The sequence below is a fragment of the Capra hircus genome, chromosome 29 (genome assembly GCF_001704415.2).
Source record: "Capra hircus breed San Clemente chromosome 29, ASM170441v1, whole genome shotgun sequence".
NCBI classification, from domain to species: Eukaryota; Metazoa; Chordata; class Mammalia; order Artiodactyla; family Bovidae; genus Capra; species Capra hircus.
Window position 1 is genome coordinate 51,019,246 of NC_030836.1, and position 23,298 is coordinate 51,042,543.

Genomic DNA, 23,298 nt, shown 5'->3' on the forward strand with positions numbered 1-23,298 from the left:
ATCGTGTCTCCCCTCATCTAGACTTCATTTGGGAGCTCCCATTTCTCGCTCTTACTGGCCTTTTTGTCTGCCACTTCAGTTTCTTTAACTCGCTTTATTTCTGAGGTTTCCAAATGTAATTTTTGAGGCATGGGTTTCATCTGTCTCATGTGTGTTTTTCTGGACTGTTGCGATGATCGCTCTTCCTCGTTCTTTTCCATTTTCGTTGGGCTCAGCCTTGAAGTCTTGCCCACTTGCTTTTACGTGAACCACATGCTCCTGCACCTTCAACCAGGGTTCTGGGCTCTGCTGCCCTCACAGCTGGGGCGCCGTGAGTGGGAGGGTTCCAGACAGGCGGGGAGGAGGTGGGCATGGTCCCCGGGGGCGGACCAGAGGTGGAGGCATCAGGGTGCGCGCACGCCCGGCTCCACGTGGATGCCGTGTCCGCTGGGAGGGGACGTAGCTGTCGAGGTGGGTGTGCACACCCGTGCCCTTGCTCTGCCAGCCCAGAGCACCCGGGAAGGGGACTCCCCGGCGGCAGGGTGGCTGGGTCAGTCTCGGCCTTCTATCTGCTCCGATAGGGGGACCCAGGGCCCCTTGAGGAAGTGGCAGTTCTCATCCCGTGGCGGGGAGTTGGAGGCACCCTCTGCTCAGTTGCACCAGCTGCCTGGCAGGCCGCGTCCTCCCCACTCAGGGAGGCTCACGCTCCCCAGGTGAGTACAGTGCCTGGGTCCTGTCCTGGTCCTCACGTGTGGCCGGGCAGCCAGCCTGCTCCACACATGTGGGGTGGTCCTCCTGGGGGCTTTGCCACAGCGCAGAGCTAGCTTGAGCCTGGGTGAGTGGTTGGCTCTGTGGGATGCGGCCGTGGGGCAGAGTCCAGCTGAGGCCGCGGTGTGGGGGCCTGGCCGCCCCGGGGCCACGCTCCTGCTGGATGGGGCTGCTGCTGAGTGCAGGCCAGTGCCACGCTGACATCGAGCTGGGCCTGTGGCCAGTCAGAGGCTGGAGCTCAGCCGGGGTCGTCCTGTCAGACGGTTGCTTTTCTAGTCCTTGACAGTCCTGTATGGGGCCTGCGTGACGAAGACCTCGGTCACACCCCTCTTGTGCCCCCTCGGGAGGCCTCTGGCAGTGTCCACAGGGTCTGCCGCCCTCTGCCTTGTGCCCACTTGGCAGCTTGTCTTCCCAAGAGCATTCGGATGGAGACGCTGCCTGCCTGGCTCCGCGCTCTGCAGGTGCACAGCCTGCCTCTCCCCGCAGCCCTGCCTGCCCAGAGCGTCCCCGGCCGCGTCAGAAGGGCCCCCCAACAGGTCCTCTGTGGGGCCACACCAACCCCGCAGCAGTGACCTCACCCCACACAGCGCCTGAGCGGCGCCACTTTGAAAGGCGACTGAGGCGTCCCCTCAAGTAACCGGGCTTGGCCGGCCCTGCCTGTAAAAGGAGCAGCTGCTGTCCCTGCCCAGCCGGGGCCCGGCCGCCCTCCCGCCTGCTTGCCTCATTGGCCGGCGTGGCTGGCCCCCAGCCAGGGCTGCGAGGAAGGCAGGGAGCGTCGGGGCCGGGGCGCCTGCTTTCCCGGCTCGCTTCTGCGCTGCCCACCATGCTCGGAGACCACAGTGGTCTCCCCACAGACCGAGCTCTGCTCAGCCCGCCCCCCAAGGCCGGGCTCAGCTGCAAGACAGTGCTTCAGGCAGTTGGCAAAGTGCTCAGGTGAGCGTGGCAGGGCCGCGGGCATCAGAGAGTCCCTCGTCCCGCCCCAGGCTGTCTGGGTCTGGGGAGGCGTGGCCCTCCCCCTGGTCAGGTTTCCGTGTTGTGCAGACCCCGCCTGGGCTGAGGAGCGGATGGGCCTGGGGCAGGAGCAGCTGGGCGTGCTCAGAACTTTGGAGTGAGGTTCTCCCTAGACTTCAGCCCTTCCTGCTGTCTGTGGGAGGCAGGGAGCCCCCAAAGCGGGTGTCCAGCCCAGAGGGTCTGGGTGAGAACAGGGGGCTCCCGAGACTGGCGTCTGCCTGCAGTGAGCCGTGCCTGCAGCAGACCCGAGTTGTGCCCTCCTGAGCCCCCTGGGCCATACCCCCGCCACCCCCGGTCCCTGGGCAGGGTGACCGGAGTCTGTGACGAGCGACCTTGTCCAGAGCCTGCCCTGGTTGTGTCTGCTGTGGGGCCTCTTTCCTCACCTCCCTCAGCTGCTCCACAGAGCCTCCAGTGTCCCACGTGAGAGGCTGGAGCCTCTCCAGAGCCTCTTCTGCGTCAGGGTGGAAGCGTCTCGGTCGGGCATTCAGGAAGGCGGGGGGGCGGTGCTGGGGAGCGGCCCTCCCAGGCGGGGCGTCCATCCCATGCTGCGTGCTCTGGGGGCCCGGCTCAGCCCCGCGGTGAGGGGGCCCCGGACACGCTGCTGGCAGGGAGGAGCTCCCCTCCTCCCCCGGGAGCCGCAGTTCAGACGAGACCCGGCCGACCTCGGCCTCCGTGTGTGTGCCATGCGTTTGCTTGTGATTCGGGGGCATCACAGCTCTCGAGGAAAGCTGCCTTTTGCTCCCCTGATTCTTTGACTGTGACCAGGCTGCGCACGCGTCTGGGGAGGCCCAGCTGTGCTGCTGCGGTCCCTGGGGGAGGGGCCGCCGGCGGGCTCCGTGACCCGTGTCCCCGGGGTTCTGTGGTTGCCACCCTCCTCCCCACAGGGCCGCCCCCAGCCGCCCCCCACCATGGAGGACTCTGCGGGGTCATAAGCAGAAGCCCAGAGTGAGCTGCCGTGTAGAGGTGTGGGGTGTGGGCACGCTGGCAGGGCGCCCTCTGGGATGTTGGCTCTGATTAGGAGCGGTGACGCCCCCAACAGTGTCAGGAGCTGCCATGTGCGCCCAGCCTGGCGGGGGGCCCCAGACCTGGAGTGGGTGCCTAGGAGGATAAGGGCAGGGCCAGCCCTCTGAACCGTCTGGGAGAGAGAGGCCAAGGCCTGCCCCAGGGACCAGGAGGACTTCACACAAAGGTGGTGATTCAGCCAGGAGTCAGAAGAGCAGCTTACCTCCCAGGAGAGAAGTCCCAAGCATGCGGGCTCAGCACGTGGCGGCCCCTGGAGGCTGCGGTGCCGGGTGGGGCCACGCCACGAGCACCTGATGCGCGAGGACTGGTCTCGGGGGTCTCCGTCGCCCTCGGCCTGCCCGGTGCGTTTCCTCTCAGCTGGTCTCTTGTTTGGTGGGGACGCACAGCTTGTGAAAGCCTGCTCTGTTTGGGGTGCTGACCGCCCGGCCTCTAACCCAGAAGAGAAATGACTTCATGTGTCTCCCCACAGCGTCTGGCCGCTGCAGCTCGTGGGGATTTGACGGGGGTTCCGTGGGGGTCTTCCCAGTCTTCCGCCCCCACGTCCCTGCTCTAGGAAGGGGCTGGTCGCCAGGGCCCATGAGGACCCGCGAGAATATGGCTGGGGGCTGTCTGGTCTCCAGGTGTCAAGAATGCAGGTGCCCCAGGCCCGCTCGTCAGAACGTGGGGTCTTGGGAAGGTGAGCTCTCTCCCTGGGCGCCTCCTTCCTCGCACCGCCCCGGGCTTCCCTGTGGGCCCACCCAGCACCCGGGTTTTACTTGGAGTCCACATCCTCGCGTCTGTAGGAGGCTCGTAACCCAGCTCCCCTCCAGCTGTGAGGCCTGGAGCACCCCCCCGGAAAAGGTGCTGGCTGCTCTGGTATCCGCTGGTATCAGGGGAAGGCGGCGGGCCGGGCGGGCTCTGAGGGGAGAGGGGCGCCGTCCCCCATGTCTGCACCCCCAGTCCAGGGCCACCTTGCCGGCTCTGTGCCTGGAGGCCCCGGCCCCTCGCCCAGCACTGGCGCCTGGAGGGGTGGCTTGTGGGAACACCTGGACTGCCCGCCACTCCCGGATGTCAGGACCTCGCCACAGGTGTCCTTGTGGTGGCGCCTGGGGCGGCCTTGCCTGGGGCCAAGCTGGCCATGGTGCCTTTGGAAGGAGTTGATGAACGGAGCTGGCGGCAGCGGCGCTTGGCACCTGGGGGGCGGCAGCTGGAGGGGCGTCCAGTGCCTGAGCCGGTGGGGAGAACCCGGCTCCAGGGTCACTGCGTGTCGCCGGAAGCCTGTGCCCGAGGGCTCTCACCGCCGACTCCAGGCCCACTTCCTCTGCCTCTCGGCCCAGCTGCCCATGTGAAGACCCCCAGGGGGAGGCTGCTGCACGGAGTGCAGGGCACGGGGGCGGGGCCATTGGGGGCTTCCGGCCTGGGCGCCCTCGCCCCAGCCCTCGCGGGTGATGGCGGCACCTTCCACCCGCCGCCACTGACTCGGGGTGTCTGGCCCCAGCCAGGTGCGCCACCTGGAGCAGAGGCAAGGGGATCAGGTCAGCAGGGCCGGGCGCACAGCGGACAGTCGTCCATGGGCAGACGCTTGGGGATGGGCAGAGCAGAGGGCCACTCGGGGTGGGAGGTGCACTCTGCAGGCTGGCCCTGGGAGACCGGGGCTGTGGGCACAGCACTGTCCAGGCAAGTGCCAGGCTTCCCGCTGGGCGGCGGCAGCTCTGGGCTCAGACCCAGGCTCCAGAACGCGCTCCGCCCACCGGTGTCCGCAGCCCCTCTGGGGCTTGGTCCCTTCTGTGCCCCTGGGGGAGCTGTGGGGCCCCCAGAGGTCCGTGTCCACGCTTGCCCCCTGTGACCCGCACCCCCCAGAACTCCTGAGGTGCCCCCGCGTGTGCCCGTGTGTGTGCCGTGTCTGCGCCTGGGCCCAGCGCAGGACCTCGTGGCCCCCACCCAGTGCTGGCCCTGCCTCGCCGCACCCAGAGGCCAAGCACACGCTGCCTTTTAAGGCAAAGATCTGCTGTGCGATGCTGAGGGGAAAACATTTCCCTGGCATTCAGAGAGCATTTTTCCTTCCTGTTTCTCTTAAATAAACCACTAGCAACTTTTCAAAACAGAAGAACCAAAAGGGCAAGGTCAGGAGCTGCAGGCCTTCCATCCTGTGTGACCCCCTGACCCCTGTGCCTCGGTGGGGCTGGAGGGGGGCCACACAGATTGTCTGGTTGGCGCCCCATGCAGGGCCCACAGTGGGTCTCCCCCAGGCGCCCGGGTCCTCCGTCTTCCCACTGCCCTGAGACCGGCCCCGCGCCCCAGCCAGGCTACGTCCCCCAGGCCTGTGGCTGCCCCTCGGGTGGGGGCCTCACCGAGCATTTATGCCCTTGGATGCCCCCCACCCCCATCCCAGATGGCCCTTCCTCAAGAGTCCGCAGCTGAGGGCAGCCTTTTCTGGTCGGTGGACTCAGGACAGGCTGATGGACCGGCCGTGTATTTGCTCAGAGTCGGGATGTTGCACTGGAGATCCCAGGCACTCGAGTGAAGGAAGAAGACGAGTCCCTGTTCTTAGGAACCTCCCTCACCCTCCGCAAGAGCCTGACTGGCCTTGAAACGTGGTGGGTGGGAGCAGTGTGACCCCATGTCGGCCCGGGGGCCCTGCTCTGCACACGGCACACGCTGGCTCCCTCTGCCCCAGCCTGCGGAAGACACGGGGACTCGGGTCTAACCCGGCCCGGGCTGGCGTCCCGGCCGCGGCTTTGGCCGCTCCGTTGGGCAGTTTCCTCCCCCTGGGGATGTGCCATCCCCTCTGTCTCGGGCCTTGGGGGCGGGGGGAAGGCTGGCTGTGAGGCCACTGCCGTCCCCACCGAGGTGGGGCTGGCGCTCCCTCAGCCCCGGGAGCGCTGGGTCTTGGTGCTCAATGTCCAGAGAACACCTCAAAGCCGTGTGTCTTGTTACACGGCAGCAGACTCTTAACGGATAAGAAAGAAAAACGTTAGAAGTGGCCGTTTCGTCAAATCTCTGTGACATGCGCAGGCGCCGACGTCTGTCTGTGCCTGGAACCACGCGGGGCCGCTTAGCTGGCGGCGGGGAGCGGGGGCCTGTGGGGACAGCAGGCCTCGGGGCGGCCCAGGGCGCCGGCGCACGGCAGGGCCTCAGCAGGGCGGGCTGCTGGCGCCCCTGTGTGGGAGGACGTCAGGCAGGACCCTGTGGGGCTGCGGGGCCGTGGTGTCACCGGTGGGGGGGAGCCGGCTCGTATGGCCACTCTCCCGTCCTCGGGTGGGCTGCAAGCCCCCTGTGCCTCTGGTTCCAGGCTTGGGCCCTGACAGGGCAGGGAGGCCAGAGGCACAGGGCAGCTTCTGCCCACACCTGGGCCGCAGGAGCTGCAGCCCCCGAGGTGCCCCCCGGAGCTGGGCCTGCGGCCTGCACGCCTGCCTCTGCCGTGACCCCTGCCTCACTTCTCTTCGCAGGAAGTCCAAAGCCAAGCCCAACGGGAAGAAGCCCGCCGCCGCCGAGGAGAAGAAGGTGTACCTGGAGCCAGAGTATGCCAAGTCCAGGATCACGGACTTCGGGTTCAAGGAGCTGGTGGTGCTGCCCCGGGAGATTGACCTCAATGAGTGGCTGGCCAGCAACAGTGCGTGGGGGCGGGGCGGGGCGGGGCGGCCTCTCGTTGCCCCGGGGACCCCCGGAGCTGGTACCCAGCGTCTGCACACACAAGCTGACTGAAGCTGAGGCATGGGACGGCCAACCCCACAGGGCCTTGGGGTCCCTGCAGAGAGAGCGACTCGGTGCAGGACACCAGGGCCGGGGGAGGCTGCGGGACGCGAGCGTGGCGGCAGGGCCAGGGTGGGGAGGGCTGCGGCCTGGGGGGCGGCTTGCCCGCACCTGCCAGCCAGGCTCGGCACTTGGCTCACAGAACACCCTCCGCAGGGCCGTGTGCCGGCTCTCCTCAGAGGAGAGTGCTGCCGGTGCTGTGGCCATGTTAGTGGTGTCTCCGAGCAGCTGGGGATGGAAAGAGCCAGGGTGGGAGGTGTTCTGCCCAGGCCATCGTGGAGGGCACTGGGTCGCAGTGGCCGGGGCACTGTGCCCAGCTCAGCACCGTGGCCCGTGCCGCCCACCCCAAAGGCGGTGCTGTGCTGAGGCTGTGGCCTCTGGCCTGGTCAGCGCCAGCCGCCATGCCCAGGGCCTGAGGAGAGGCTCCGGCCCCGCTTTCCCTTCGCAGCCACGACATTCTTTCACCACGTGAACCTGCAGTACAGCACCATCTCGGAGTTCTGCACGGGGGAGGCATGCCAGACCATGGCCGTGTGCAACACGTGAGTGCTCGCCTGCCGGGCCTGCCAGGGCACCCCGTCCGCCCCTGCCGCCCCGCTCCCATGGCGTCCTTGTCGGGGGCTCACCAGGGCTGCTCCCCTGTTCCTAGAGGCCCCAGCCTGGTGGGGAAACAGGAAGCAGAGCCCAGCAGAGGGGGGACCCGGGCGGCGTGGGTCCCCCTGGGCACGGGTGCCAGGAGCCAGCCGGGCCCTGACGGGCTGTGTCCTGGGGCAGAGGCATTTCCACAGGACGTGCCCGCCGTGCACCCTGAGACTGCGGGGTGTGTGCAGCCAGAGACGCTTCCCGGCCCTGGTCCCACCCGCTGAGGGCCGACCCGGAGCTCACACTCTGCATGGAGAAGGCGCTGCCAGCCCATGGGGCTGGGGTGCTTTGGTGCCCCCCGCATGGTGCCCTTCCTTGGGCCTGGCGGGGCTGCTCTTCTGGAAACGGGCACCTGGAGGACTCCAGGACACCCGCCTCTGCGGCAGCTCTTGAAGCTGCGTGGGTAGGAGAGCCACCACGTGGACCTGGGCTCACCCCCAGCCCAGGGGGCAGAAGCCACGGAAGCGGCCGTGGGCAGGGGGCCACGTGGGCCAAGGGGGAGGCACGGGAGCGCCTCTCTGACAGCCTGTCAGGGTCACGGCCTGCGTGCCGGGCTGACGCGAGCGTGTGCTAGCAGCCGGCCTGCTAGTGGGCGTGCTGTGCTGCCGCGGCAGCCCGACTCAGACCCGGACAAGGGGCCCTGCTCTCGCTGAGACCCCTGAAAGCCCAGCCCCACAGAGGGCGTGAGTGCAGAAGACGGCTGCTCTCCACTCCTTACTCACCCGGCGAGAGCTGCTGATGGCATGCTTGGGTGTCACTGTGTCCCCAGAGAGCCGCAGCCCGGCCTGGCCCGCAGAGGGTGTGGCAGTGCTGGGCGCATGCGCGAAGTGAGCCTGGGCGCCTCAGTGTGAGGCGGTAGCGTCTACTGCAGACGTGGCTGGGCAGCCGGAAGGGGGCAAGGGCGGTGCTGCATCGCCTGCCTACAGCACGCTCGCAGGACGTACCTGGCCAGGAGATGTCAGGGGGCCCGCGGGCTGGCAGATGCGGAAGCCAGGGCCCTTCTGAGGCACTGCCGGTCACCCTTTAGGCACCAGAGTGCTTGAGAAGAGGCTCCTTGAAGGGGCACAGGATTTGGTGTCGGGCAGACGTGTGTCTAGATGTTGGCTCTGCCACGTCAAACTTGGAGATCTGGAGATCGTCAGACTTGTGCTGGTCAGTCTTGCTACCTGTACCCTGCTTTATAGGCTTTTGTAGGGTTATATCAGTGGTTACTGTCCCTTCATCCAGTAATGCGCGACTCTCTGTGACCCCATGGACTGCAGCACACCAGGCTCCCCTGTCCTTCACCATCTCCTGGAGCTTGCTCAGACTCAGGTCCATTGAGTCGGTGACGCCATCCAACCATCTCATCTTCTATCGTCCTCTTCTCCTCTGGCCTTCAATCTTTCCCAGCATCAGCATCTTTTCCAGTGAGTCAGTTCTTCGCATCAGGTGGCCAAAGTATTGGAGCTTCAGCTTCAGCATCAGTCCTTCCAATGAATATTCAGGACTGATTTCCTTTAGGATGGAATGTTTGGATCTCCTTGCAGTCCAAGGGATTCTCAAGAGTCTTTCCTAACACCACAGTTCAAAAGCATCGATTCTTTGGCGCTCAGCTTGCTTTATGGTCCAACTCTCACGTCCATACGTGACTACTGGAAAAACCACAGCTTTGACTAGGTGGACCATTGTTGGCAAACTAATGTCTCTGCTTTTTAATATGCTGTCTAGATTGGTTATAGCTTTTCCTTCAAGGAGCAAGCATCTTTTCATTTCATGGCTGCAGTCACCATCTGCAGTGATTTTGGAGCCCAAGAAAATAGCTTTTGAATGTTGAGTTTTAAGCCAGCTTTTTCACTCTCCTTTTTCAGCTTCATCAAGAGGCTCTTTAGTTCCTCTTCACTTTCTGCCATAAGGGTGGTGTCATCTGCATATCTGAGGTTGTTGATATTTCTTCCTGCAATCGTGATTCCAGCTTGTGCTTCCTCCAGCCCAGCGTTTCTCATGATGTACTCTGCACATAAGTTAAATAAGCAGGGTGACAATATACAGCCTTGACGTATTCCTTTCCCAGCCAGTTTTGAACCACTCCATTTTTCCATGCCCAGTTCCAACTGTTGCTTCTTGGCCTGCATACAGATTTCTCAAGAGGCAGATCAGGTGGTCTGGTATTCCCATCTCGGAATTTTCCAAAGTTTGCTGTGATGCACACAGTCAAATAAAGTAGAAAGTGGAGTAGTCAATAAAGCAGAAATAGATGTTTCTCTGAAATTCTCTTGCTTTTTCGATGATTCAGTGGATGTTGGCTGTTTGATCTCTAGTTCCTCTGCCTTTTCTAAATCCAGTTTGAACATCTGGAAGTTCTTGGTTCATGTACTGTTGAATCCTGGCTTGGAGAATTTTGAGCATTACTTTGCTAGCCTGAGCTGAGTGCAATTCTGTGGTAGTTTGAGCATTCTTTGGCATTGCCTTTCTTTGGGATTGGAATGAAAACTGACCTTTTCCAGTCCTGTGGCCACTGCTGAGTTTCCAAATTTGCTGGCATATTGAGTGTAGCACTTTAATAGCGTCATTTTAAGGACTTGAGATAGTTCAGCTGGAATTCCACTACCTCCACTAGCTTTGTTTGTAGTGATGCTTCCTAAGGGCCACTTGACTTCGCATTCCAGGATGTCTGGCTCTAGGTAAGTGGTCACACCATCGTGGTTATCTGGGTCATTAAGATCTCTTTTATATGGTTCTTCTGTGTATTTTTACCACCTCTTAATATTTTCTGCTTCTATTAGGTCCGTACCGTTTCTGTCCTTTATTGTGCTCATCTTTGCATGATATGTTCCTTGGTATCTCTAAATTTCTTGAAGAGATCTCTAGCCTTTCCCATTCTCTTGTTTTCTTCTATTTCTTTGTATTGATCGCTGAGAAAGGCTTTCTTATCTCTCCTTGCTATTCTTTAGAACTCTGGATATATCTTTCCTTTTCTCCTTTACCTTTCACTTCTCTTCTTTTCTCAGCTATTTGTAAGGCCTCCTCAGATAACTGTTTTGCCTTTTTGCGTTTCTTTTTCTTGGGGATCATAGAAAAAGCAAGAGAGTTCCAGAGAAACATCTGCTTCTGCTCTATTGACTACACCAAAGACTTTGACTGTGTGGATCACAACAAACTGAAAAATTCTAAAAGAGATGGGAATACCAGACCACCTGACCTGCCACCTGAGAAACCTATATGCTGGTCAAGAAGCAACATTTAGAACTGAACATGGAACAATGGACTGTTTCATAATTGGGAAAAGAGTGTGTCAAGGCTGTATATTGTCAGCCTGCTTATTTAACTTATATGCCGCGTACGTCATGCAAAATGCCAGGCTGGAGGAAGCACAAGCTGGAATCACGATTGCAGGGAGAAATATCAATAACCTCAGATATGCAGATGATACCACCCTTATGGCAGAAAGGGAAGAGGATCTGAAGAGCCTCTTGATGAAAGTGAAAGAGGAGAGTGAAAAAGCTGGCTTAAAATTCAGCAGTCAAAAAACTAAGATCATGGCATCCAGTCCCATCACTTCATGGCAAATAGACGGGGAAACAGTGGAAACACTGACAGACCATTTTCTTGGGCTCCAAAATCACTGCAGAGGGTGACTGCAGCCGTGAAATGAGAAGACGCTTCCTCCTTGGAAGAAAAGCTATGACCAACCTAGACAGCATATTAAAAAGCAGAGACATTGCTTTGCCAACAAAGGTCCATTTAGTCAAGGCTGTGGTTTTCCCAGTAGTCAAGTATGGATGTGAGAGTTGAACCATAAAGCAAGCCGAGCACTGAAGAACTGATGCTTTTGAACTGTGGTGTTGGAGAAGACTCTTGAGAGTCTCTTGGACTGCAAGGAGATCCAACCATTCCATCCTAAAGGAGATCAGACCTGAATATTCATTGGAAGGACTGATGCTGAAACTAAAGCTCCAATACTTTGGCCACCTGATGCAAAGAACTGACTCATTGGAAAAAACCCTGATGCTGGGAAAGACTGAAGGCAGGAGGAAGAGGGGATGACAGAGGCTGAGGTGGTTGGATGGCATCACCCACTTGATGGACATGAGTTTGAGCAAGTGCTGGGAGTTGGTGATGGACAGGGAGGCCTGGTGTGCTGCAGTCCATGGGGTTGCAAAGAGTCAAACACGACTGAGGGACTGAACTGTACTTCTTGGGGATGGTCTGGGTCACTGCCTCCTGTCACAAACCTCCATCTGTAGTTCTTCAGGCGCTCTATCGATCAGATCTGATCCCTTGAATCTATTTGTCACTTCACTGTATAATCATAAGGGATTCGACTTAGGTCATACCTGGATGGCCCAGTGGTATTCCCTACTTTCTTCAGTTTAAGTCTGAATTTTTCCATAAGGAGTTCGTGATCTGAGGCACAGTCAGCTCCCAGTCCTGTTTTTGCCGACTGTATAGAGCTTCTCCATCTTTGGTTGCAAATCAGTCTGATTTTGGTGTTGGCCATCTGGTGATGTCCATGTGTAGACTCCTCTCTCGTGCTGTTGGAAGAGGGTGTTTGCTGTGACCAGCGCGTTCTCTTGGCAAAACTCTGTTAGCCTTTGCCCTGCTTCATTCTGTGCTTCAAGGGCGAATTTGCCTGTTACTCCAGGTATCTCTTGACTTCCTATTTTTGCATTCCAGTCCCCCTATGATGAAAAGGACATCTTCTTTTGGTGTTAGTTCTAGAAGGTCTTGTAGGTCTTCAGAGAACTGTTCAGCTTCAGCTTCTTCACCATTGCTGGTGGGGGCATAGACTTAGGTTACTATGACATTGAATGGTTTGCCTTGGAAGCAAGCAGAGATCATTCTGTCGTTTTTGAGATTGCACTCAAGTACTTCAGTTTGGACCCTTTTGTTGACTATGAGGGCTACTCCATTTCTTCTAAGGGATTCCTGCCCACAGTAGTAGATATAATAACGGTCATCTGAGTTAAATTCTCCCTTTCCGGTCCATCTTAGTTCGCTGATTCGTAAAATATCGACATTCACTCTTGCCATCTACTGTTTGACCACTTCCAGTTTGCCTTGATTCATGGACCTAACATTCCAGGTTCCTATGCAATATTGTTCTTTATAGCATCGGACTTTACCTCCATCATCAGGCACATCCACAGCTGGGTGTTGTTTTCATTTTTGTTCCGTCTCTTGGTTCTTTCTGGAGCGCTCTCTCCGCTTTTCTGCAGTGGCACACGGGCCCCTCCCGGCTGAGGGAGCCCGTCGTTCTTTCTGGAGCGCTCTCTCCGCTTTTCTGCAGTGGCACACGGGCCCCTCCCGGCTGCGGGAGCCCGTCGTTCTTTCTGGAGCGCTCTCTCCGCTTTTCTGCAGTGGCTCACGGGCCCCTCCCGGCTGGGGGAGCCCGTCGTTCTGCACTGCACCTGTCTGTCTTTTCATGCTGTTCATGGGGCTCTCAGGGCAAGAACACTGGGGTGGTTTGCCAGCCCTTTCTCTGGTGGACCACGTTTTGTCGGAAATCTCCACCATGACCCGTCTGTCTTGGGTGGCCCTACGTGGTATGGCTCATAGTTTCATTGAGTCAGACAAGGCTAACACGCTGTCTAGGTTTGTCATAGTTTCTCTTCCAAGGAGCAAACGCCTTTCTAGGAATCGTTCAAGGAATGGAAACTCACATGAGTTAGTTTAAAAGGAAACGGGAGGTTTGTCAGAGGTCCACAGAGCCGTGTGCTGTCTGTCACAGGGCCATCAGGTCCACCCAGGGCCCAGAGTGGGGCTGCAGCCCAGGCCGGACACCCTTCTCTACCCTGCTGATGCCTGAAGGACTGGAACCAAAGGGGAGCTTGGAGTCCCAAGAGAAGAGAAGGAGGCTTGTGCCCGGAACACATTTGAAGACCTAACAGCTGAAAACTTCCAAATTTGGCCAAGACACAAACCTACAGATTCAGGAAGCCTAATGAGTTCGAAATAGTATAAACCTGATGAATCTACCACAGGCACGTAATCAAACTGCTGACGAGAACACGCTGTCACAGCCAGCGGGGCCAGCAGCCGTGCCCCTACAGGGATGTGGTGGGGTGGCTGTGGCCATCCTTACCCGTCGGGGGCCAGGAGGAGGCCCCACAACACGGCTACGGTGCTGAATGGAAATAGCAGTCTCCCGGGGGCTCCACATAGTGTCCTTCAAGCATGAAGGTAGGATGGGGACCGCCGTCAGCGAGGGGAGACTCGGAGCGCTCACTTGCCGTGCAGTGGAGGGAGCCGCGCTAGGCGGGCCGCGGGCCAGGGGCCACGGGCAGGCGCGATGGCCGCCTCTTCTCTTCAGCTCTTTGAGACGCGTCTGGTGGGTGAGCGAAAGCCATAGCTGTCTGACGGGCCTCCAGTGTGTGTCTGCAGCGCTGAGACGGTGGTGGCCTGGAGGCAGGCGGAGAGCCCTGTGTGCGGTCAGCGTTCTGACTCCAGATGTAGAAGAGGTCCTGGGCGCCAGGTACAGGGTGGAAAGGTCAGGATGTGCTTTGTAATCCTTTGAGTAACCTCTAAAAAAGTTGCATAAGGGACATAAATCATACTAGATAAATTAAAAGGAGACAGTGCGGAAGAAGGCGGGAAATGCAAGGAGCAAAAGCAAAGAGAAGAAGCAGTGGACGGCTGTGAGCTCAGATCCAGACAGGCCGCCGCCGCGGTCGCTGGCCTGGCGTGATCATGCTGGTGGCGAGACAGAGGTTGTGAGCTCAGATCCAGACAGGCCGCCGCCGCGGTCGCTGGCCTGGCGTGACCGTGCTGGTGGCGAGACAGAGGCTGCGAGTCTGCGGCTCTGAAATGAGCCAGCTGCGCAGGGAGCGTGAGAAGCCACGGTAACTGCGGCGACAGTGGCAGGTCGGGAATGAAAAACGGAGAAAGAAATGCCGGCAACATAGGTCAGAAGGAGACTGAAGTGGCTGCGCTCATACCAGACAGAGCAGACTCCAAGTCAGGTACTGGCCTCCAGCGCATCTGTGCCAGATAGAGCTTTTACACAAAGCAGACGGACAGAACCGAAGGGACAGATGCTGTGGTTGCAGGTTTCAGCATTCCTCTCTTGGTAATATATGGACTAGTGGATAGAAAGCCAGCAAGAATCTGGAACTAAATAGCACCATCAGCCAACTGGACTGAATGGAAATTTACTCCACCCTCAGTAGCAAAATCCACATTCCTTTCAGGTGCGCTGGGGTTACTCACCACAGGAGGTCACGTCCTGGCTCACAAAACAGACCTTAGCCAACTAATCAGAGGTGCAGGGTAAGTTATCCGACCAAGATTAGTTATGTTTGAAATCGGTGACAGAAAAGCCTCCAGCCGTTTAGAAATCAGTGTACTTGCTTTCTCTTGCTATGCTGTGTGGCGTGGGGACTCTTGGTTCCCTGATCGAGGCAGGTCAGATGTGTCCCCTACGTGGGGCACACAGTCTTCACCACTGGAATGCCAGGGACATCCCAAGAAATGAACACACTTTCAAATAATCCATGGGTCAGAGAGGGAGTCTCCAGGGAAATGAGAAACTTATAAACTGAAACGAGAATCCAGCGGATTTAGACTGCATTTGAGATGCAGCTAGAGCAAGGTTTAGAGGAATGTTCAGAGGATTAAATGCTTGTTTCAGAAGAAGAAAGACCTTAATTCAACCCAAGCTTCCATATTAAGAAACTGGAAAAAAAGCGTGTGCGAGCGTACATGTGTGTGTTGTCTTGTCCAGCTCTTTGCAGCTATAGCCTGCCAGGCTCTGTCCATGGGATTTTCCCAGCAAGAATGCTGGAGTGGGTTGCCATGCCCTCCTCCAGGGGATCTTCCTGACCCAGAGATCACACCTGCATCTCCTGTGTCTTCCTGCATTGCAGGTTCTTTACCACTGAGCCACTGGGGAATCCCAGAAAAAAAGCAAAAACCACAACCCTAAATTGAGCAGAAGAAAAGGAATGATAAACAGGGACAGAGCTCACGGACGTGGATTTCCGAAAACAGATGAAACCAGAAGCCGGTTCCTTGAAAAGAGAAGTAAAATTGAGAAACCTCTAGTAAAACTAACAAAGGTAAAAAGAGAAAAGATACAGATTATCAATATAAGGAATAAAAGAGGAAATAACTAAACCCAGCAGGAATTGAGAGGGTAATAAGGAAGCGTCAGAAAAATCTCTGCTTACGTAAATTTAACAGATTAAATGAACTAGTTCCTTGGAAAGCACAAAAACCACAATTGACCCCAGATAGGTAATGCAGTAAGGCAAGAAAAGGGGATAAAAGCCATTTAAATTGGAGGAGAAAATAAAACTGCATTTGCATACAGCATGATTGTCTGCAGACAAGCCCAGGGGCTCTAGGAAAAGGCTGACTCAGCAAATCCAGCCCGCTCAGCACACACAACCAACCGACCGTAGTCTGTGCACTAGCAGTGTGCAGCTGGAGCACAGAGTTGATAAAGGCACATCATTTACGGTAGCTCCAAAAACAGTGACATGCTTAGATGTAGACTTGAGGAGACACGTGCACGCAGGAAGCTGCGAAACGCTGACCAATGAACCAGCGCAGATGGAGAGACGGGAGGCAGCGCACCAGAAGTGCAGATCCACGCAACGCAACTTCAGTCAGACTCCCAGCAGAGCTGTCATCCATGAATAAGCTGATTATAGAATGTACAGGGAGCAGCAGAAGCCCTAGAATAGCTACAGTGATTTTGAAAAAAACAGTCAAATTAGTAGAGTCCAACAGTGCTGCGCTAAGAGTTACTATAAAACTGTGGTAATCAACACTGTGGTGTTGGTGAAGAGACGCAGAGGTCCGTGCAACAGAGCAGAGTCCAGAAACGCACCCGCACAGACGTGGCCCCTTGATGTTTGACAGGAATGAGAAGGATTCAGTGGGGAAAGGATAGTCTTTTCAACTAATGCTGTTAGAAAAACCAGGCATCCGAGTGTCTCCTTCTGCCAGAGTTGGCTTGAAGTAAATGCTAAGTCTAAATATAAACCATAACACTTTCAGAAGGAAACACAGGAGCAGCCTTCGTGAGGTAGCCCTAGGCTAAGAGTTCTTGGTCATGACGTGAGATACAGTCCATCCATGAAGAAGAGTCAGTAAAGTGGACTTCACCAAAATTCAGAACTTTTGTTCTGAGAAAGACACTGTTGAGAGAAAGAGACAAACCACAGACGAATCCCATATCCAAGGGAGGACTAGTGCCTGGAAGGGATGAAGAACCCTCACAGCTCACAGTGAGAAGCCTGGTTATGACCCGGCAGAGGACGCAGACCGGCCACGGGGAGGACCCCGTGCACCCACGGGCAGAGGAACACCAGGAGCAGGCGGAGAGCACGGATTCAGACGCTGCTGGGGAGCGTCTGTCACCTCCTTGCCACGTGCCCGCGCGGGTGGAGGGGGTGCCGGTGGAGCGGCCACTCCGGGGACATCTCGGTGGCGTTCCTGCTGTGGACCTGGCTGTCCTGCTCCCGAGCATCCACGTGAGAGAAATGGGAACTGGAGCTCATAGAGACGCCTGCCCAGGAGGGTTTTAGCAGCCTGACCCATAATTGCCCAAACTGCAGGCCACCCAGATGTGTGATGGACTAGTGCATCCCCACAGGAGTCCGTCTCAGTGACGAGAAAGGCAGGGCGGACGGCAGAGCCGGGCTCCGGACGCCACCTGGGGTGCCTGACGACGCATCGCTAGTGTGCAGGGGGCTGACAGCAGGCTAGGGGCCGCGCTGGGGGCTGTGCCCATCATTGTTCCTCTGTTGGGGTTAAAACCCGTCAGGCTGCACGCCACAGCCAGTCAGCTTTACTGTGAGACGGTGCAGAAATAAAACGAGGCCGGAGAAGAATGCTGAACGCGGAGCGTCCCGGCTGCATGGGCAGGGCCGCAGCAGGCCCCGAGGAGTGGGTCTCTCCGGGTCTGGACCTCGTGGGAAGGCCTCCTGGTTTCAAGCTGCAGTGGTTTTTCCGACTCTGGCACTGGTGGCCAGGGGCATCAGCACCAAGCAGGGCTGGGGAGTCGCTGGGGTGGTGCTGCCCCCCTCCCTGCACCAGCCCCAGGACCCCAGGGGCTGCTGTGAGGGGAGGGGTGTCACCTGTCCTCTCTCAGCGCATCCTCAGGCAGGGCAGGGGCCCGGGCAGGGGACAGACGGTCAGCAGGGCCACCCTGTGTTGGGGAGGGCTCTGGATCCTTGCTGGGTGTCTGCTTCCTGGGGCCCCGCAGGAAGCTCAGCCAGCTTCTCAGGGCTTTGTCTGACCCACTCCGGGGCCTTGGGGGGTGTGCGGGTGCTGGGCTCTTCGGGGCCCGCAGTGCTGGGGCAGCCTGGGCGCAGGCGTGGCAGCGAGGCCTCGCCGAGGTGGAAGTGGCTGGCAGGTGTCATCTGCCTTCTGCAGTGGGGAGGCCGGGGCCTGGTACCCAGTGGCAGTCAGGGCTGTGTTCCCTTGTCCAGAGAGGGGCGGCCATTTTCCTGGTGGCCTGCCCATTTGTTGTGGGCTGTGTTCCCGTCTTGCAGCCTGACCCCAGCCCGACCAGGGGCACAGATGAACTCACAGGCGAAGGGGGTGAGAAGAGCCCGGGTTCCTGCTAGAGGAGTAGGGGTGGGCAGCAGGGCTGTTCTGAGGTCCCCTGGGCTGTGTCTTGTCTTTCGGCCATGAGATGGAGAGCCTGCTGTCCTGCCAGCAGGTCTGACCAGGTGTTGGGAGTGCCGGGGTGCCCTGTGGCTGTCACCCAGGGGTGCTTAGTGAGCTCAGGAAGTCAGGGCAGGGTGCTCAGGGCCAGCCTGGGGTCCTGGCCTGCGATAAAGTGGGATGGTGTTGGGGAGAGCTGTCAGTTCTGAAGCCCAGTAAAGACAGCAAGAGGGGGCTGGGTACTGGCGGAGGTCTGCTGGGGCAGGGTTGGTGCCTAGGCCGTAGAAGGGGTGCCCTGGTCATCGCCCACTGACCCAGGCAGCCTGCAGTCCCCCTCTCCCCGCCAGCGGCTCGGTGCCGCGCTCGGCCAGCCCGCCTGCAGGCACAGGGCCCCCTGCTGGGAAGACTGGAGCCCACCTTGGGGCGGGAGGGGAGAGTGGGACGTGGTGGCTGCAGGGGCCCACGCCTGGAGGATGGCAGAACGGCAGCGTTTCGTGAACTGGGAGATGCGCCTGGTCTCAGGGCTGGGCCGGGTGTCCACAACTCCTGACTCCCTGACCCACCCCCACCTGCCGGGGAAGTCTGTGAGGTAGCCAGGGACAGAGGCCCCCTCACCCCAGGCGGCCCAGGGAGCAGGTTTGGCCCATACTGGGGTCAGCAGGAAGCCGCCTGTGGGACGAGTGCACGTGTTGCGTGCTCGGTCACGGCTGACTCTCTGCTGGACTGTAGCCCGCCAGGCTCCTCTGTCCATGGGATTCTCCAGGCGAGTACAGGACGAGGGTGCCAGTCTCTTCTCCAGGGGATCTTCCTGACCCTGGGATCTAACCCAGATCTCCCGCACTGCAGGCAGATGCTTTACCATCTGAGCCACCAGGGAAGCCCCGGATCCTGACAAGTCAAGGCAGGGCCTCCGGGGAAAGATGGGAAAGCTGTCTGTCGCCGTTAACGCAGGGGGAGGTCCCGTGTAGCGCAAAGGGTGAGCGCGGCCAGCTGTCCCGGCCGCCCGTCACCGCGCGCCTGTCCCCACAGACAGTACTACTGGTACGACGAGCGGGGCAAGAAGGTGAAGTGCACGGCCCCCCAGTACGTGGACTTCGTCATGAGCTCGGTGCAGAAGCTGGTGACCGACGAGGACGTGTTCCCCACGAAATACGGTGCGTGTCCCCGCCCCGCCCCGCCCACGACCCCGCCCCCTCCAGGCTCTGCGCCCTGAGCCGCCAGGGCAGCGCGTGGCCCGCGGGCCGTACCATCGCCCCGGCCCCTCCTCGCCGGCCCCGGGTCCCAGTCGGTGGCGCCGCAGGCGGGCGCGCAGGGAGGCCTGCGGCGGGGGGAGGGGGGCAGCCCCCGCCCCGGGGCCGGGCCGCGGTGGTGACCCAGCCGCCCCGGGTCGCAGGCCGCGAGTTCCCCAGCTCCTTCGAGGCGCTGGTGCGGAAGATCTGCAGGTACCTGTTCCACGTGCTGGCGCACATCTACTCGGCGCACTTCAAGGAGACGCTGGCGCTCGAGCTCCACGGACACTTGAACACGCTCTACGTGCACTTCATCCTCTTCGCCCGCGAGTTCAACCTGCTCGACCCCAAAGAGACGGCGGTCATGGACGACCTGACGGAGGCACTGTGCGGCGGGGGCGGCGGGGATGGGCCGGGCGGGGCAGCGGGCGCACAGAACCACGTCAAGGAGAGGTGAGCCCGGCGGCGCCCGCGCCGAGGGAGCGGCGGCGCGCCGCGCGCGTCCGTGTCTGTGCGCGCACGGACTCTGGGCGCCCGGACTCTCTGCCGTCGGCCCCGAGAACCTTGGACTCCGCTCGTCCGTGGCAGACACCTCCGGGGCCGCCCGTCCGCGTCTCCCTCTGGGGTCTGCCCCTCCGGGTCTTCCGCGCCCGCCCCGCCCCCGGCTCGGCCTTGACCTCCGGGGAGACACGCAGCGGGGCGGGGCCTTTCCCCGCGGCGGGGCCCGCAGGCTTCGCTTCTGCCGCCCTTTGTCTTGGCTCGGGCTGGAGTGGCTTTTAGAGACCCCGGCCCGCCTTTCTCCTACCCCCGCGCGATCTGGACTCTGGCTCAGGGCCGGCTGGAGGGGCGGGGAGGCCGGGTGTCCGGAGCCCCGCGAGCTGCAGCGTCTCCCTCCTCTGCCCTCACTGCCCAGGAGGGGAGCGGGGCTGGCCAGGCTCCGGGCTGCGGTGTCCCGGGGCGCGGCCTGTGGGGACCGCGGCGGGGGCAGGAGAGCCTGGCCTCCCTGGGTAGGTGTAATAAAGAGCCTTCTCTCAGGTCAGCCCCTGTGTGTGTCCTCAGCGTCTCGGTGGTCCGTGCTCTGGCGGCCCGGCTGTGCGCCCTGCTCCTCACATGGCCCGGGGCAGCGCCCTCCCTTGCAGGCCAGCCCATGGAGCCCTCACTGAACACAGCTGTGCTGGCCGAGAGCAGGTGCTGCGTCCCTGCCGGGGCTCACCCCGGACTCCCCTGCTGCACGTGTCCACGGGTTGCCAGGAGCTGTGGGCAGGGCTGTGTTCTGTGGGTCAAGTCCCCAGGGGTTCTGGACCCTCGGTCTCCCTGTGGTGTGCCCTCTCCACACTGGCAGCAGGGACCCTGCAGTGGGGCCACAGTCGGCCAGAGGTGGGTGTCCTGGCCAGCCGGCACAGAGGCTCTGCTGCAGGGCCCCCTCTGGACTGGGCAGCATCACTTGGCTGGGTGTAGGATAGCTGGGGGGTGGTGTGAACAGCCTTGGAGCTGGTCCAGCCCTCTGTGGGCAGAGACGCGGGGCTCCCGCAGGGCCCTGTGCCTTCTCCGGCTGTTGATTGTTGTCACGCGCCCCACCCCAATCCCCTGCCAACCCTGAGTGGCAGTAATGGGACCCTGGGCCCTGGTCTGACTCCCAGCTACTGGGGCTCCTATACTCTCCCCGCCAGCCCGTGCCCTCCTCGGTCCTGAATTTCCTGCCCTCCTGACGCTCAGCTGACCTCAAACTCAGTCGTGGCCAGCAGACCCTTCCTCTGCCGCCCTAGCATGCCACCAGCCCCCAGGCCTAGCAGGGCCACCTGCTCCCTCCGCCTCCCGGAAGGACAGGCTCCTGGCTGACCACGCTGCACCCACACACACACTGCCAAGAGCCCTGCGCCTCTGGGAGGCCACGGCCCCTCCCAGGCCACCCATCCCGCTCACCGCCCCTCTGCCTTCCGGCTCGCTGTGAGCCCTTGGTCTGCAGGCCACATGAACTGTCCCCTTCCTCTTCTAGGTATGGATCTCTGAAGTAGGGGACGCAGGGGAACTGGACCATGTCTGACCTGGTGCCCAGGGAGGACCCTCTGGGGGAAGCCAGAGGGGGTGGAAGGGAGCTGGCCTGCTGGGTCCCCAAATGTCCGTGCAGCAGACTCGTGAGCAAGCAGCTTGGATGTTTAGCTGAGGAGACTCCAGCCAAAGTGTCAAAGGTGCAGCCTGCTTTCTCTGCTGCTTGTAGTAAAATACACGTTGAGAGACTGAGAAAGAGCTAGTAACAAAAGGGATCAAAACACTTGATGGTCTGAGGTCTCAGCCAAGCCCGACTGCAGAAAGACACTGGACTGAGGAGATTGCCTGTCAGGAAATGCAGCCTAGAGAAAAAGCCAAGGGTTACTGGGCATCCTTTTGCTGGAAATGTAGAACATGAACCAGGGCAGAGATTCCGTCAGAGAGTCTTGGAACAGACCTCAGTCGGCCCAGTGGAAGCCAGAAACGGGAAGGATCTCGGGAGGATCTGAAGGAGCCTCTTGTCTTAGGGACTGAACCCCCACGCCGTACCACGATAGCGCCATGGTTCCTGAGAACTTCATTCCGTCAGAAACATGGCCAGCTTGGACCAAAGAGGCAGAGGGTCGAGTGGGAGGCTGTTGGACTCACAGCTCTCTGGGCAAGATGCAGACTGATGGAACCTCGGCTGAGGACACTGGCTCCTTTTCTCTAAAATGAAGGGCTGAAGGGGGCAGAGGGTCCTGGGCCTGGAGCCCGCAACCACGGAGGGCAACTGCCGGGCCCTGCTGCGCACTGGCCTCACGGGCTGTGCCGCGCTGGACTTTGAAATCCGCCTCCTTCAATTTCTCCCTTTTCGATGGAAACTCCCGTACCTGGCCTCTCGTACCTTCTCTACTGTTCTGGTTTGGAAGTAGATGACTTCTAGTTTCAGACGCCCATGTGGAAAGGGACAGTTCATATTCCGTGTCTGCTGTTAGCTGCTTCAGGTGGTTTAGGTGAGGTTTGGGGTTTGACTTCACCCTGTAGTGGGTTGAGACTTAAGGAAAGGGGTGTGTTTTACACATGAGGTGGATGTGGAACTTGCTAGGGAGCAGTCTGCAGTGGGCGGAGTCACACACCCTCCCCCAGAAAAGAGCCCACCCCCACGTGCCTGGAACCTGTCGGCCTGTTACCTTCCCCAGCAGAGGGGGGCAGCTGCAGAGGGAGTGAAGCTTGCTCACCAGCTGGACTTGAGGGGGGAGACTGGGCTGAGTGTGGTCCCGGGGCTCCTTCAGACCGAGGAGGGAGAACCAGGGCGACGCAGCGTAAGAAGGGCTGGCCTGTGCTCCTGGCGCCAGGAATGCAGGGGCCTCCAGAAGCTGACCGAGGGGACGTCCCTGTGGCTCAGTGGTTAAGAATCGGCTTTCACTGCAGGGTAGTTCAGTCCTTGGTCAGCCCCCCATGCTGTAGGATGACGGCGCCCACAGGCCTCGACTAAAGAGCCTGCGCGCCCTGATGACAGAGACCAGGGCACCCAAGGGTAAACCAACAAAGGCTAAAAAAAAAAACAGCTGCGGAAGGAAATGGGCCCTCCCCACGGTCATCAGAAGTGAGGCCATCTCAGTGAGGCCCCATTCCTGAACTTCAGAACTTAAGAAGGCACGTTTCTATGGTTTCATTTCAGTTCAGTTCAGTCGATCAGTCATGTCTGACTCTGCGACCCCATGAATCGCAGCACACCAGGCCTCCCTGTCCATCACCAACTCCCAGAGTTCACTCAGACTCATGTCCATCCAGTCAGTGATGCCATCCAGCCATCTCATCCTCTGTCGTCCCCTTCTCCTCCTGCCCCCGAATCCCTCCCAGCATCAGGGTCTTTTCCAATGAGTCAACCCTTCGCATGAGGTGGCCAAAGTACTGGAGCTTCAGCTTTAGCATCATTCCTTCCAAAGAACACCCAGGACTGATCTCCTTTAGAATGGATTGGTTGAATCTCCTTGCAGTCCAAGGAACTCTCAAGAGTCTTCTCCAACACCACAGTTCAGAAGCATCAATTGTTCGGTGCTCAGCCTTCTTCACAGTCCAACTCTCACATCCATACATGACCGCAGGAAAAACCATAGCCTTGACTGGACGGATCTTTGTTGGCAAAGTAATGTCCCTGCTTTTGAATATGCTATCTAGGTTGGTCATAACTTTCCTTCCAAGGAGCAAGCGTCTTTTAATTTCATGGCTGCAATCACCATCTGCAGTGATTTTGGAGCCCAAAAAAATAAAGTCTGGCACTGTTTCCACTGTTTCCCCATCTATTTTCCAAGAAGTGATGGGACCGGATGCCATGATCTTCGTT

At 59.4% G+C, this 23,298-nt stretch overlaps 1 protein-coding gene across 2 annotated transcripts in view; it reads left to right on the plus strand.

Annotated features, from left to right (window-relative positions):
* The window catches only part of MOB2 (MOB kinase activator 2), a 52,059-nt gene extending 32,040 nt beyond the window's left edge, over nucleotides 1-20,019 (plus strand). Inside the window, exons 1-5 of one of the 2 annotated variants that reach the window (XM_018043278.1) lie at nucleotides 1,521-1,680; nucleotides 6,210-6,373; nucleotides 6,962-7,055; nucleotides 18,781-18,905; nucleotides 19,145-20,019. In XM_018043278.1, coding sequence (XP_017898767.1) covers nucleotides 1,571-1,680; nucleotides 6,210-6,373; nucleotides 6,962-7,055; nucleotides 18,781-18,905; nucleotides 19,145-19,437 — 786 coding nt within the window. In that variant the 5' untranslated portion in view covers nucleotides 1,521-1,570 and the 3' untranslated portion in view covers nucleotides 19,438-20,019. Of the gene's footprint in view, nucleotides 1-1,520; nucleotides 1,681-6,209; nucleotides 6,374-6,961; nucleotides 7,056-18,780; nucleotides 18,906-19,144 lie in introns of those variants that run through there. The other variant, XM_018043279.1, reaches the window with a different exon arrangement.